We start from the raw sequence: 16,176 nt of genomic DNA, 5'->3' as shown, positions 1-16,176 counted from the left end.
CACACCAGCTTTGTATGAGAATTTCCACTGCATTTGGTCATCACTTTTTTTTTCTTTTATAAGTACTTAGCTGCTATTCTTTAATCTGAAAACTGTTTCTGTCTTTACATTTCTATATAAAGAATCAAAACTGTCTAAAAATATGGATTAATATTATGCCATCTGGGTTCATGCCATGAAGCATTGTGTATTTTCATTGTTTTAAATATAGTCACATATTTTTATTAGGTTAACCATTTTTAGATTCAAATGGGTTGACTATATTGTATACACTTGCTACAACTTTTGTTTTTACTTTTTAACCTACAATGTCATTGCTATATAAGTTTTTAGTCCTAAATGATGGTGTTTAATAAAAAGTACTTCTATATATTCTTTAGCGATAATACAACTTAGGGTTTTATTTTATAGGTTTTATTTCTAGGAATTTATGTGGAATATTTATTAGAGTAACTAATGGACCTTTTTTTTTCTTTAAAGTTGGCCTTTGCCAGAGTTTGATCCAAGCCAAATTCGACTGATTGTATATCAAGACTGTGAAAGACGAGGAAGAAATGTCTTGTTTGACTCCAGTGTTAAGAGAAAAAATGAGGACATATCAGTATCGGTGAGCATCATAATTGATTTGGTTGAAATTTACTGTCAAATGTTTTAATTCAAGAAAGAATGAGTAAAATTTCAATTATGGCACTTTTGTTTGTCAGTACAAAACATCTCTATCATGTTTACAAAATTTAGAACCTTGACTTTGAAAATTTGTAAAGGAAAAACACTTGCTTTATTTGCTGCCATTCTAGCACCAGGGAGCATTTTAGTTTCATATTTATTTTCCTACATAATTGTATTGTCAGGTATGACTAGAGCTTCAGGGATCCTTATAGAGGATATGGCCCAAACCTCTCATCTTACAGTTGTGGAAAGTGTAACCTGGAGAGATGAAATTATTTGTCTGAAGGAGCAAAGCAAATTAAGTCTCTAGCCCTTAGTCCGTCTGCTTTACAGTGTAAAAAGAGCATCTATTTTGTTAACTTTCACTGTCGTATTTTGAAATATATTATGACTAGTTTAGCAGTAGTACATGGACATTCACTTGGTTGTCCAAGGAAATGTTAACCTTAAAAATAGACATGCCAGTTACTTTACCAGCCAAAAATGGGTTTATTTGGGAATAAAAAAGAATTGCAATCCAGGACAAACAAGCTGTGGCAAAACCATAGACAAGTCAGAAAGAACAAAGGAGAGATGTGCTTTTTTAAGGAGAAAAAGGGTAGGCTGGTAGGAACTAAAAGTCCACTGGGGTAAACTGAGGAGCTTGAAGTGTCATGGCTTCTCATTGGTGGAGCTGCTGAGGAGGGCAGTACTGGGGGTGAAATGAAAAAGCGTCTGTTCCTCAGCTGGAATAGTAGAGTAGTATCCACATGCAAGGTCAGGTCCTTGTAAGGTCAAGTCTTTCTTTTCCTGTTGGGTCTGCACTTAGCTACGAGTAGGGGAATGAGAGCTACCCCTGCAGAACCTCCAGACTCCCTTTACTAACTTTCACAAAAACCTAGGTGATTGTCATTATCTTTGCTGCTGCTACTGTTACTATATTTTCTGGCATAAAGACTCATTCCCCTAGATCTATATACTCTGGAAATTGAAGCTTGGAATAGTGTTTTCTCCCTTTCTCTAAATTAATAATTTTCACTAACATTTTGATAAACAACTGAAAACAGAATACTTTGGGAAAGCTTTTCCTGCCAATAGAATTGTCTGTTAAAGCAAACAAATACTTATTTTTTGAGACTTTTAGGAGTTTATATTTGAGGTTTTGTGTTCTTAAACAATTGTGATATATTGGGCATAGTCTATTGTTATAACTGCATCCTCAGCATCAACTACAGTGGTATATAATAGGAACTTGACAAATTTTTGAGTTACTTTGATTGTCAAGTTTTATAATGTCCCTTCTAATTACTAACACATTGCTCAGTTTTCTGGAGATGGTGCTTTGTTTAGATTTCTTAGCCATTCTTCGCATACTTTTTTTCAGTCTTTTAGAAAAAAGCAGAATGTTCTTAAAGTGTTTACTTGTACAAATAACTAAGTATCTCCAAGTACAAGTACAAGGCACTTGGAGATTTAGCCGTTTCTCTCCTCTTGGTGCCTACACTAAGGTACCCTTCTTCTAGAGGAGTTAGACATTGAACAAAAAAGTACACCAATAATACCAAATTATGATTAAATGCTGTGAATGAAACACGCAGAATGCTTACGAGATTCCATAGGAAGGAACCTAGTTTTCATCAGTTTGTCTGTAGGGATATTAAGGAAAGTCTCATTGAGGAAGTGAAATTCAAGCTGAGATTTGAAGAAACAGAAGACATGGAATAGGGGATGCGTATTCCTGGTAGCAGGACTTGCAAATGCAGTGTACAAAGTGACTTGGAAGCTTGGTGAATTGAAACAACTAGAAGAACACCAGTCTGGCTGGATTGATAGTAAGTAGTATGTAAAGTAGCTAGAGATGAAATTGGAGAGAGAGAGCAGGAGTCAGAGAATTTAGAGCCTTACCAGTCTCTGGGTTAGAAGTTTGAGATTATATCCTAAATACAGAAGGAGGCCACTGAGGGGATCTTGTTTACCTTTCCAAAAATCAGTTTGGTAGAGAGCCCAGAAATAAACCCATGCATATATGATCAGTTACTCTATGACAAAGGAGCCAAGAATATATAATGGAGAAAGGATAGTCTCTTCAACAAATGTTGGGAAAACTGGACACAGTCACATACAAAAGAATGTAATTAGACCACTATCTAACACCATACACAAAAACTGACTCCAAATGGTTTAAAGACTTGAACGTAAGACCTGAGAGCATAAAATTCCTATCGATGAGAGAAAATATTTACAAAGCATATATCCAATAAGGGGTTAATATCCAAAAAATACAAAGAACTCAATAGCAGGGGCACTTGAGGGGGTGTTGGTGGGGCTCAGTCGGTTCAGTGTAGCTGCCTTCGGCTCAGGTCATGATCCCAGGATCCTGGGATGGAACCCTGTGTCAGGCTCCCTGCTCAGTGGGGAGTCGTCTTCTCCCTCTGCCTCTGCCCCTGCTCATGCCCTCTCTCTTTCTCGTAAATAAATAAATAAATAAATTAATTAATTAGTTAAAAAAAAAAAGAAATAGCAAAACAAAACAAAAAACCCCAAACAAGTGCAATTAAAAAATGGACAGAAGATTTGTATAGACATTTTTCCAAATAAGACATACAAGTGGCCAATAGTACATGAAAAGGTGCTCAACATCACTAATCATCAGGGAAATGCCAATCAAAACCACAGTGAGGTATCACCTAACACCTGTCAGAATGGCTATTATTAAAAAGACAAGAAATAACAAGTGTTGTTGAGGGTGTAGAGAAAAAGGAACCCTTGTGCTTGGTTTATGGGAATGTAAATTGGTGCAGTCACTATGGGAAACAGTATGGGGGGATCTTCAAAAAATTAAAAATAGAACTACCATGTGATCCAGCAGTTCCACTATTGGATATTTATCCAAAGAAAATGAAAACACTAAAACAGATAAATTGACCCCCATGTTTATTGCAGCATTATTTACAATAGTCAAGACATGAAAGCAACCAGTTTCCATCAGTGGATGAATGGATAAAGAAAATGTGGAGTGTATACAACGGAATATTCTTTAGCCATAAAAAAAGAAGGAACTCTTGCCGTTTGTGACAACATGGATAAACCTTGAGGGCATTATGCTAAGTGAAATAAGTCAGAGAAAGATAAATACTTTATGATCTGGCTTATATGTGGATTCCAAAAAAAATTAAAGTCATAGCTTGTGGACAATAGGTGGATGCCAGAGAGAGAGGGTGGGAGATGAGCATGGGTGACAGGTGTCAAAAGGTACAAACTCTCAGTTATAAGTCTTGGGGATGTAATGTACAGAATGATGATTATAATTTAAAATGCTGTATTGTATATTTGAAAGTTGCTGAAAGAGTAAAAGTTACCATTACAAGAAAAAAATTTGTAAGTCTGTATAGTGATGAATGTTAACTAGATTTATTGTGGAGGTCATTTTGCAGTGTATAAAAACATCAAATCATTATGTTGTACTCCTGAAACTAATATAATGTTATATGTCAATTATATCTCAGTTTAAAAGATAATAGGGAAAAAAATCACTTTTGCTGCTATCTGAAGAATGGCTGGATGTGGGGGATAAGAGAGAAGGCAGTGTTTGGTGAATCCAGCACCCACTTTGAATAGATGAGTGATGAGATAGCTGCACAATCAGAGAATTGTGGATGGTTAAGCAGACAGTTGAAATCTAAGGCTGCAAATGTGATAGTTGATATTGATTGCTTTGATTTTTTTTTAGGAAATACTTATTTCCTAAGGTTTTTCTTTGGTTGATAATGTTCCATTGGATTGCAGCATATGACCTTTCCTTTATTATTTATCTTGATTAATGCATATTTATTGTGTTTTTTTTCAGCATTCTTTTTTTTTTTTTTAAAGATTTTTATTTATTTATCAGAGAAAGAGAGAGAGAGAGAGCACACAAGTAGGGGAAGTGGCAGGCAGAGGGAGAAGCAGGTTCCCTGCTAAGCAAGGAGCCTGATGTGGGACTCGATCCCCGGACCCTGAGATCATGACCTGAGCCGAAGGCAGATGCTTAACTGACTGAGCCACCCAGGCGTCCCTCAGCATTCTTTTTTAAAAAAGATTTTATTTAAGAGAGTGAGGGAGAGATAGCGTGTGAGAGAGAGCATGAGCAAGAGGGGGAGAGGGAGAGGGATAAGCAGACTCCCCACTGAGCAGGGAGCCTGATGTGGAGCTCAGTTCTAGGACCCTGAGGTCATGACCTGAGGCAAAGGCAGACATTTAACCCACTGAGCCACCCAGGTGCCCCTCAGCTTCTTACTTTTTATTTTAAAGAGCCTTGTGAGTCTTGACTCGTTTCCTGAACCCTCCCTCCCCACCTTTTCTGGAATGATGCTTCATTAGTCACATTAGTCTTCTCTCTTGATGTCTTCCTTTTTCCCTCTCAGCTTCTTTTTTCTTTGTAGACCTTTACAAAGCCTCATTACCCAATACCAACAAAATGATTATACTTTTACTTTCTTTTTCATGTATGTGTTCTTTTGTCTTTTTCTGTCTCTGACTTTGTTCTTCTCACTCTTCCTTCTCAGCATCTCTTGCTGTCTCTGTCTCTCTGCTTCACTATCTCTCAGGCTATCTGTCTGTTCTGTCTCTTGGTCTCTCCTTAATGTCTCTTCTTGGTCTTCTCCATGTCTCTTAGTCTTTTCTCTGTTTCTCCGTGTCTTAGTATTAATCTGACTTCTGGCTCTAATATCATACCACCCACTCATTCCTTAATCCTCTGAAATTTTCCTGTAAGCCTACCACTTTTTTAAAAAGAACTGTCCTCTAGATTCATTGGTAACTAGAAATCAGTCTTGAATACCTCCAGTCTAACTTTTTCATATGTCCTCATCCTGTGTGCCATCTCCCTAGATGAAGACTTACCTGCTTTCAAAGTTCATTTTATCAGAATTTTATGAATCCTTTTTGATTTTTCTATTCCTTTTCTTCTCCATCAGAATTCTCATAATCCTTTGTTCATAGTCTTTCATAGACTTCTATATCATAGCTGTTTTTTATGTGCTTTCATTATTTGGAAAAAAAGACAAAGTAAAAAATTGATCTGTTACCTTAGTTTTCTAAATTCCACACTGCCTCAACATGTGATAAGTACTCAGGACATACTTTGATCAGTTTTAGTTACAGTTAGGAAGTTTATTATCAAAATCCTGTAAATACTTCCATGAAGATTTCATATGTTCCTTTTGAACACCGTGAATCACATCAAAATACTCATTGTTTCCTCCAAATTGCAAGCTGTTTGAATCTGTAAATGATTTTTTAAATCCACTTTACTATTACAATACCCTTGGAAAATCAGATCATGTGGGTTACATAGGCAAAGAAGGACTGTGTGATGTAAATGATAATTTTTTACTTTCTACACAATATTTTGAGTCTGTACATAATGATGAGATAGTTTAGACATTGGCAGTTGATTGGATAAAGGTAAATCATTTCACCTTTGTCTTTGCAGAGCAACATTCTATTTTGATATGATAAATATTGAAGTCACTTCTTGTGTCTTTCTTCTTAGTTTAAATCAATCTACCAGAGAAAATAAGGATTATAAATATTAATTTGGCCATACATTTCACCAAAAATTTTATTGAGAAAAGTTTTGTCCTAAATTTGAGAAAGTAGTATCATAAATTATAAATGGAGAAGTAAGGTTTATAATAAGTCATACCAGATTGCTTCACTCTGTTCCCTTTACCAAAAAGAAATTAACGTTTTCGAATTTGGAAACAGCTGTAAGTTTCTGGGGCAATTTAATAGCAGCCTGAATCTGAATTTAAGGATTATGTTTGAAAAAAAAAATTTTATTTGAAAGTATATTTCATTTGAAGCTACATCAGCATTAAGAAATGACCATTGTAAAAATACTTAATGAGGTCCCTTTAAATAAGACACATGACAGATAGTTTTCTTTGTAAAGATGCTAGATGGTCATAATTCACTTTATTGAATATTTTTTAACTGGGGATGGTAGGGAGGAAGGTAGGTAGTATTTTCACCATGACACACTGATTCATAATCTGGGTTTGGTTGAACCAAAGAATTCTCTATGAAGAGCATGAATGACAGCACCTTATAAGGATAAAGAGATCATTTCTGTATTTCTATGCAAAGAAAATAGTGTGTATTTAGAGTATATTTAATGGGTTTGGGGAGGAAATGAGGAGCTGTGTGTTTTACATTTTAAATTCTGTGGTGGATTACATGAATGCTTTGATTTTGTGTCAGAAATTACTGGGTGTTATATGCGACTAATGAATCATTGAACACTACATCAAAAAATAATGATGTACTATATGTTGGCTAATTGAACCTAATAAAAAAAAGAAAGTACTTTGCATGCCTAAATACTGCCCCATAATGCTAAAATAAAATTATATTGATCACTGTATAGCTTTTCAGAACATATATATTCCAGCTCTATTATATTTAATGAAAAATGACTGTTGAACTGTAAAACCTGATTAAATTGAATACATTCAATCATTTTAATAAAGTAACTTCCCTAGTTTGTAAAAATGTATTTTTATTTTTTTGCATTCAATCCTCAGACCTTATTCATTTTACAGCTGAAATGTAAAAATTATTGAGATGTCATTTCTTTGAACAATGATGTAGCCAAATGTATCCTGTGTGATTTGATCACATGATACTATCCTTATCCTGGACATTGTTTTTGTTTTCATGATAATGTAATGCTATTTCATGGGTTCCTAGTGAAGTTATATGATCATTCTCATGCTTCAGCCTTCATTCGTTACATACAAGTAAAAAGTTGTACATCTGCAAATTCACATAACTTTGGGAAAGGTGAATACAAATTACAATGTGTGACTTTTGTACACTATGAAGCATTGTTCAAGCGCTAGTAGTTGAGTGTGAAATATATCAAATTTGGAACATTGGATTTTAGGTAATTGGAGTTGTGTAAAGTTAATATACAGGAATCAGTAAGCTCCATATATACTTATAGTTTTCAATTAGACAGTATGAAGGAAAGCTAAGACTCTATTTAAAATAGCAATTTGAAAAAGTGCCTGTGCCTAACTTTAAAAAGCTATGCTTTCAGAACTTTAAAAGTCTGAAAAGTACATAAAATCTTTTTCTTTTTTTTTTCAAAAGTACCTAAAATCTTACTTGAGGGAAAAGCAAAATATATTCTTGGGTCATACTCCCTGTCCTAATGTTGTCCATTCTCTGCAAGTTGCTTTGTAAAATAATGCAATCCCAATAAAAAATGGCACTCTTATTATTTTGTTTTTGGTGAAGGGCAGTATGAGGAACTAGGTAGTGGAATCTGGAGTTCAAATGGAAAAAAGTGAACAATAACTGGTTGAAAAACTGAAAAAGGACAGTGGGGATGAGCTAGCCGTACTAGATTGCGAAAATACTGTGAAGTTTCAGTAATTAAAACAGTGTGTTATTGACACATAAAAAGAAAAAAGGAGTAAAATAAACAGTAAAATAAAAAATCAGAAATAGATCTACATCCACACAGGAATTTAGTGTATGATGAAGACATAAAGACTAGTAAATGGTACTGAGTCATTAGACAACTATTTAGAATAAAGATAAATTTGGGTTTATATCTCAAATATATTAGACATATTAATGTGAAAAACTAAAGCTACAACATTACGCAAAAAAACATGAATGAGTTCCTATATATTTGTGGAGAAGACCTTTCTAGCTATGATTTAAAATCCAGGAGCCATAAAGTAAAGACTCATAAATTTGACAGTCAAACCAAACAAAAACCCAACATAAAACCCCTAACAAACTCATGGTAAACAAAGCCAAAACAAAGAAACAAGGAAATAAAAACATCACCATAAGGAAAGTTTAAAATGATACCCTGAGAAAATGCTTTTTACAGTGTATAAGCCCCCAGTGGTAATCTTTCTATATAAAGAGTTCTTAGAAGTCAAAATAGGAGAATCACTTAAAAAATTGGGTGAAGGACAAGGGCAGAGAGTTCACATACAGAAGGCCATTACACATTTAATAGGATTTATGTTCTCATTCCTAATAAAGGAAATGAAAAATTATACTGTGATTTTAGTTCTTTCCTTTTAGCCTGGCAAAAACTCAAATGTTTAATGGTAATAGTTTGCTACTAAAGTGAGTGAAATGGTAGTTGCCATGGAGGTTAATTTGGCATTGACTACCAAGATTTTATCTATTTTTCTGTTTTTTGTTGTTTTATTTATATCGATTTATTCCCTACTACACACAAAGGATTTAAATTGCCTTACAAAACCTGTAAAATACAAGAAGAGTAAATTTTAAATAGGTAAGAAAAGTAAGTCGAAGAGTACTTAAGATGAAGCTTATGTTTTTTTTTTTTTAAGGTTTATTTATTTTAGAGAATGTGTGTGCACTCGAGAGAGTGTAGGGGGCGGGGGTGCAGAGGGAGAGGAAGAGAGAGAATCTCAAGCTGACTCCCCCCTCAGCTCAGTGCTAACTGCAGGGCTCAATCTCACAACCCATAAGATCAGGACCTGAGCCGAAACCAAGAGTCACATGCTAAACTGACTGAGCCGCCCAGTCTCACTTTACTGTTTTTATATTATCGTCATAACATCAGGTAATTAATGTTCACAGTAGGAGAAACTCAGTGATTGAAAGAGGATGAAGAAACAGTTCCTAAAATAGTAATCTCTTGTATGAAGATAAGGTACTATACAAAAGTCCCACCTTTTTTTCCTCCAGCATTATTGAAATACAGTAGACATACAACATTGTGTAAGTTTAAGGTACACAGTGTAGTTATTTTACCTATGTATATATGGAAAAAGGATTACCATAATAAGGTTAGTGATCACATCTATCAAGTCACAAAGTTAGTTTTTCTTTGTGTGTGATGAGAACCTTTATTTTATTTATTTTTAAAGATTTATTTATTCATTTTAGAGAGCTGGGGGGAGGGGTTGTGGGGGATGGTGAGCAGAGGGAGAGGGAGAAAGGGAATCTCTAGCAGACTGCCCACTTGAGTGAGGAGCCTGACTCAGGACTCAGTCCCACAACCCTGAGATCATGACTTGAGCTGAAATCAAGAATCCAGTGCTTAACCAACTGAACCACCCAGGCACCCCTGTGATGAGAACATTAAAATCTATCCTCTTGACAACTTTCATGCTGTTAACTATAGTCACCATGCTATACATGACATCCTCAGAACTTATTCATCCTACATTTGGAAGTTTGTACTTCCAGAGTTCCAGCTTGGAATCTATGCATACTGTGGTGATGATAGTAATAATACCTACCTCAAAGGATTATTGTGCAGGAAAATATGGCAATGTGTGTAAGACCCCAAATGTAGCACCAGCCAAATTGTAGGTTCTTAGGCAATATCATTGCCTTTCTTTTTTAAATTTAATTCTGTTCACAGAAAAATAGAGGTAACTAAAATTCAGGTCATGAGAATGAACAAAGTTTTAGAGTTGAAAGAAATCCTACTGATGGTCCCATCCAGTGAATCTTCTGTGTGTGACAGTGTCCTGGGGCACTTGTTAAAAATATGATTCTCGTTCTTCATCCCTAGAGATTCTTTTTTTAAATTTTAATTCCAGTGTAGTTAACATACAGTGTTGTATTAGTTTCAAGTGTACAAAATAGTTACTCAGCAGTTCTACACATTACTCAGTCCTCATCATGATAAATAGACTTTTAATCCCCTTCATCTATTTCTTTTTTTAATAATTTTTTATTGTTATGTTAATCACCATACATTACATCATTAGTTTTTGACGTGTTCCATGATTCATTGTTTGTGCATAATACCCAGTGCTCCACGCAGAATGTGCCCTCTTTAATACCCATCACCAGGCTAACCCATCCCCCCACCCCCCTCCCCTCTAGAACCCTGTTTGTTTGTTTGTTTTTTAAAGACACTTTATGATTAAAGGTTTTATTTATTTTTTTAAAGATTTTATTTAGTTATTTGAGAGAGAGACACACAGCAAGAGAGGGAACACAAGCAGAGGGAGTGGGAGAGGGAGAAGCAGGCTTCCTGCCGAGCAGGGAGCCCAATGTGGGGCTCGATCCCAGGACCCTGGGATCAGGACCTGAGCCGAAGGCAGACGCTTAACAACTGAGCCACCCAGGCGCCACCCTCAGTTTGTTTTTCAGAGTCCATCGTCTCTAATTGTTCGTCTCCCCTTCCGACTTACTCCACTTTATTCTTCCCCTCCTGCTATCTTCTTCTTCTTTTTTTTTTTCTTAACATATATTGCATTATTTGTTTCAGAAGTACAGATCCATGATTCATCAGAATTGTACAATTCACAGTGCTCACCATAGCACATACCCTCCCCAATGTCTGTCACCCAGCCACCCAATCCCTCCCACCCCCCACCACTCCAGCAACCCTCAGTTTGTTTCCTGAGATTAAGAATTCCTCATATCAGTGAGGTCCTGTGATACATGTCTTTCTCTGATTGACTTATTTCACTCAGCATAACACCCTCCAGTTCCATCCACGTCGTTGCAAATGGCAAGATCTCATTCCTTTTGATGGCTGCATAATATTCCATTGTGTATATATACCACCTCTTCTTTATCCATTCATCTGTCGATGGACATCTTGGCTCTTTCCACAGTTTGGCTATTGTGGACATTGCTGCTATAAACTTTGGGGTGCATGTACCCCTTCGGATCCCTACATTTGTATCTTTGTGGTAAATACCCAGTAGTGCAATTGCTGGATTGTATGGTAGCTCTATTTTCAACTGTTTCAGGAACCTCCATACTGTTTTCCAGAGGGGTTGCACCAGCTTGCATTCCCACCAACAGTGTAGGAGGGTTCCCCTTTCTCCACATCCCCGCCAACATCTGTCGTTTCCTGACTTGTTCATTTTAGCCATTCTGACTGGTGTGAGGTGGTATCTCATTGAGGTTTTGATTTGGATTTCCCTGATGCCGAGCGATGTTGAGCAATTTTTCATGTGTCTGTTGGCCATTTGGATGTCTTCTTTGGAAAAATGTCTGTTCATGTCTTCTGCCCATTTCTTGATTGGATCATTTGTTCTTTGGGTGTTTGATAAGTTCTTTATAGATTTTGGATACTAGTCCTTTATCTGATAGGTCATTTGCAAATATTTTCTCCCATTCTGTCGGTTGTCTTTTGGTTTTGTGGACTGTTTCTTTTGCTGTGCAAAAGCTTTTTATCTTGATGAAATCCCAATAGTTCATTTTTGCCCTGGCTTCCCTTGCCTTTGACGATGTTTCTAGGAAGAAGTTGCTGTGGCTGAGGTCGAAGAGGTTGCTGCCTGTGTTCTCCTTTAGGATTTTGATCCCCTTCATCTATTCACCCATTCCCCCTGACCTCCCTTCTGGTGACCATCAGTTCTATAGATTAGAGTCTGTTTTTGGTTTGTCTGTTTTTTTTTTTTCCCGTATTCATTTTTTTTTCTTAATTTCCACCTATGAGTGAAATCGTATGGTATTTGTCTTTCTCTGATTTATTTCACTTAGCATTATACTCTGTAGATCCATCCATGTTGTTGCAAATGGCAAGATTTCATTCTTTTTGATGGCTGAGTAATATTGAGTTACACACACACACACACACACACACACACACACATACACACACACTCACACTCAACCACATCTTCTTTATCCATTTATTGGTCAGTGGGCCATTGGACACTTGGGCTGCTTCCATAATTTGACTATTGTAAATAGTGCTGCAATAAACGTAGTGGTGCATATATCTTTTTGTATTACTGTTTTTGTATTTTTTGGTTAAATACCCAGTAGTGGAGTTACTGGATCAAATGATAATTCTATTTTTAATTTTTTGGGGAACCTCTGTACTGTTTTCCATAGTGGATGTACCAGTTGGCATTCTCACCAACAGTGCACAGGGTTCCCTTTCTCGACATCCTTGCCAACATTTCTTTTTTCTTGTTTGTGATTTTAACCATTTTGACATGTGTAAAAGATATCTCATTATGCCTTTAATTTGCATTTCCCTGATGATTAGTGATGTAGAACATCTTTTCCTGTGTGTTTTGGCCATCTGTATGTCTTTGGAGAAATGTCTGTTCATGTCCCCTGCCGATTTTTAATTGAATAATTTGGATTTTTGGTGTTGAATTGTAGAAGTTCTTTTTATCTTTTGGTTACTAGCCCTTTGTGAGATATGTCATTTGCAAATACCTTCTCCCATTCAATAGACTGTTTTTTAATTTTGTTGATTGTTTCTTTTGCTGTGCAGAAGATTTTTAGATTGATGTAGTCACAGTAATTTATTTTTGCTTTTCTTCCCCTTGCCTTAGGAGACATATCTAGAAAAATGTTGTTACGGCTGATGTCAGAGAGATTACTGCCTATGCTCTCTTCTAGATTTTGATGGTTTCAAGTCTTATAATTGGGTCTTTAATTTATTTTGAGTTTATTTTTGTGTATTGTATAAGAAAGTGGTCCAGTTTTATTCTTTTGCCTGTAGCTCTCCAGTTTTCCCAGCACTATCTGTTAAAGAGGCTTTTTCCCATTGTATATTCTTGCATCCTTAGTTGAAGATTAAATGACTATATTATTGTAGGTTTATTTCTGGCCTCTCTATTCTATTCCATCAATCTTTGTGTCTGTTTTTGTGCTAGTACCATACTGTTTTGAATACTATAGTTTTGGAGTGGATGTTAAAATCTGGGATTGTGATACCTTCAGTTTTGTTTTTCTTTTTCCAAGATTGTGTTTGGATATTTGGGACTTTGTGGTTCCATACAAATTTTAGGATTTTTTTTGTTCTAGTTCTGTGAAAAAGGCTGTTGGTATTTTGATAGGGTTTGTGTTAAATCTGCAGATTGCTTTGGGTAGTATGGATATTTTAACAATATTTGTTCTTACAATCCATGAGCATGGAATATCTTTCCATTTATTTGTTTCATCTTCAATTTCTTTAATCATTGTGTTATAGTTTTCAGAGAATAGGTCTTTGACCTCTTTGGCAAAGTTTATTCCTAGGTATTTTATTCTTTTCGGTGCAGTTGTAAATGGGATTATTTCTTAATTTCTCTTTTGGCTGCTTCATTATTAGCATATAGAAATGCAACTGATTTCTGTATACTGATTTTGTATCCTGCAATTTTACTGAATTCACTTACTGGTTCTAGTTGTTTTTTGGTGGATTTAGGGTTTTCTATATATAGTATCATATCACCTTAGTTACTGAAAGTTTTATTTCTTCCTTTCCTATTTGGATGCCTTTCATTTCTTTTTGTTGTCTGATTGCTGTGGCTAGGACTTCCAGTGCTATGTTGAATAAGAGTCGCGAGAGTGGACATCCTTGTCTTGTTCCTTATCTTAGGGAAAAAGCTCTCAGTTTTTCACCATTGAGTGTGATATTAGTTGTGGGTTTTTCATATATGGCTTTTATTATGGGCTGTGTTTCCTTTAAACCTCCTTTGTTGAGGTTTTTATCATGAATGGATGTTATACTTTATCAGATGCTTTTTCTGCATCTACTGAAATGGTCATATGGTTTTTATCTGTTCTCTTGCTAATGTGGTTTGTCATGTTGATTGATTTGTGAATACTGAACCACCTTTGCAACCCAGGAATAAATCCCAGTTAATTGTGGTGAATGATCTTTTTAATGTATTGAATTTGGTTTGCTAGTATTTTATTGAAAATTTTTGCATCTATGTTCATCAGGGATATTGGCCAGTATTTCTTTCATTTTTGAAGGTGTCTTTATCTGGTTTTGGTATCAGGGTGATGCTGACCTCATAGAATGAATTTGGAAACTTTCCTTCCTCTTCAATTTTTTGCAATAGTTTGAGAAGAATAGGTATTAACTCTTCTTTAAATATTTGGTGGAATTCTCCTGTGAAGCCATCTGGTCCTGGCCTTTTGTTTGTTGGGGGATTTTTGATTACTGATTCAGTTTTGTTGCCAGTATTGGTCTGTTCAAATTTTCTATTTCATTGTGATTCTCTTTTGGGAGATTACGTGTATATAGGGATTTTTCCATTTCTTCTAGGTTGTCTATTTGTTGGTATGTAATTCTTAGTAATCTCTTATAATCGTTTATATTTCTGTCATGTTGGTTTGTTATTTCTCCTTTTTCCTTTATGATTTTGAGTTCTCTCTCTCTCTTTTGCTGAGTCTGGCCAAGGTTTATCAATTTGTTGCTCTTTTCAAAGAAGCAGATCCTGGTTTCATTGATGTGTTCTCTTGTTTTTTTTAGTTTCTATTTTATTTCTTCTCTAATCTTTGTTATTTAGTTATTTCCTTCTACTGGTTTTGGGTTTTGTTTGTTCTTCTTTTTCTAGCTCCTTTAGGTATGAGATCAGGTAGTTTATTTGATTTTTTTTTTTTCTTGAGGTAGGCCTGTATTTTTATAAACTTCCCTCTTAGAACCTCTTCTGCTGCATCCCAAAGGTTTAGACCATTGTATTTTCATTTTCATTTGTCTCCATGTATTTTCTCATTTCCTCTTTGATTTCTCAGTTGACCCATTCATTGTTTAGTAGCATGTTATTTAACCTCCATGTATTTGTGTTTCTTCTAGATTTTTTCTTGTGGTTGATTTCTAGTTTCATAGCATTGTGGTCAGAAAAGATGCATGGTATGACTTTGATCTTTTTTAGTTTGTTGATACTTGTTTTGTAGCCTAATACATGATCTGTTTTGGAGAATGTTCCATGTACAGTTGAAAACAATGTGTATTCTGTTTTAGGATGGAATGTTCTAAATATATCTGTTAAATTTCTCTGGTACACTGTGTCATTCAAAGCCACTGTTTCCTTGCTAATTTTCTGTTTGGTTGATCTGTCATTTGATGTAAGTGGGGTGTTAAAGTCCCCTACTATTACTGTGTTACTATCCATTACTTTCTTTATGCCGGTTATTAGCTGCTTTATGTAATATTTATAATTGTTATATCTTTTTGTTGGCTTCTCTTTGTTATTATATAGTATCTTTCTTTGTCTCTTGTTACAGTCTTTGTTTTAATATCATTTTGTCTGATACAAGTATTGCTACACCAGGTTTCTTTACAGTTTAATTTGCATGGGAAATGCTTTTCCATTCCATCACTTTCACTCTGCATGACTTTATGTCTGAAATGAGTCTCTTATAGGCAACATATAGATGGGTCTTGCTTTTTTATCCATCTGTCACCGTATGTGCTTTGATTGGAGTGTTACTTCATTTGCATTCAAAGTAATTATTGATAAGTATGTTCATATTGCCATTTTGTTACTTGTTCTATGATTGTTTTTGTAGTTTTACTCTGTTCCTTTCTTCTCTTGCTCTGTTCTCTCATGGTTTGCTGGCTTTCTTTATAGTGATGTATTTGGATTTTCTTTTTTTAAATTTTTGCATATCTTTTACTGGTATTTGATTTATGGTTACTGTTAGGTTTATATATAACATATTATGCATATAACTATTAAGTTGATGTTAGCTCTAAGTTTGAACCCATTCTTTTCTCCCCTTGCACTTTTTAGATATATGGCATCATAGTTAATATCTTTTTATTTTATGACTCCCCTGATT

General features: G+C 35.3%; 1 protein-coding gene across 3 annotated transcripts in view; it reads left to right on the top strand.

Annotated features, from left to right (window-relative positions):
- The window catches only part of FNIP1 (folliculin interacting protein 1), a 153,951-nt gene that overhangs the window by 61,031 nt on the left and 76,744 nt on the right, over nucleotides 1-16,176 (top strand). For all 3 annotated transcript variants that reach the window (XM_025860762.2, XM_025860765.2, XM_073878627.1), the window contains exon 2: nucleotides 481-607. In XM_025860762.2, coding sequence (XP_025716547.1) covers nucleotides 481-607 — 127 coding nt within the window. The remainder of the gene's footprint in view (nucleotides 1-480; nucleotides 608-16,176) is intronic.

This window comes from Callorhinus ursinus, unplaced genomic scaffold (assembly GCF_003265705.2).
Source record: "Callorhinus ursinus isolate GAN/ISIS: 27379988/994484 unplaced genomic scaffold, GSC_fseal_2.0 scaffold30, whole genome shotgun sequence".
Taxonomy (NCBI): Eukaryota; Metazoa; Chordata; class Mammalia; order Carnivora; family Otariidae; genus Callorhinus; species Callorhinus ursinus.
This window is presented reverse-complemented; position numbering and strand designations above follow the sequence as displayed.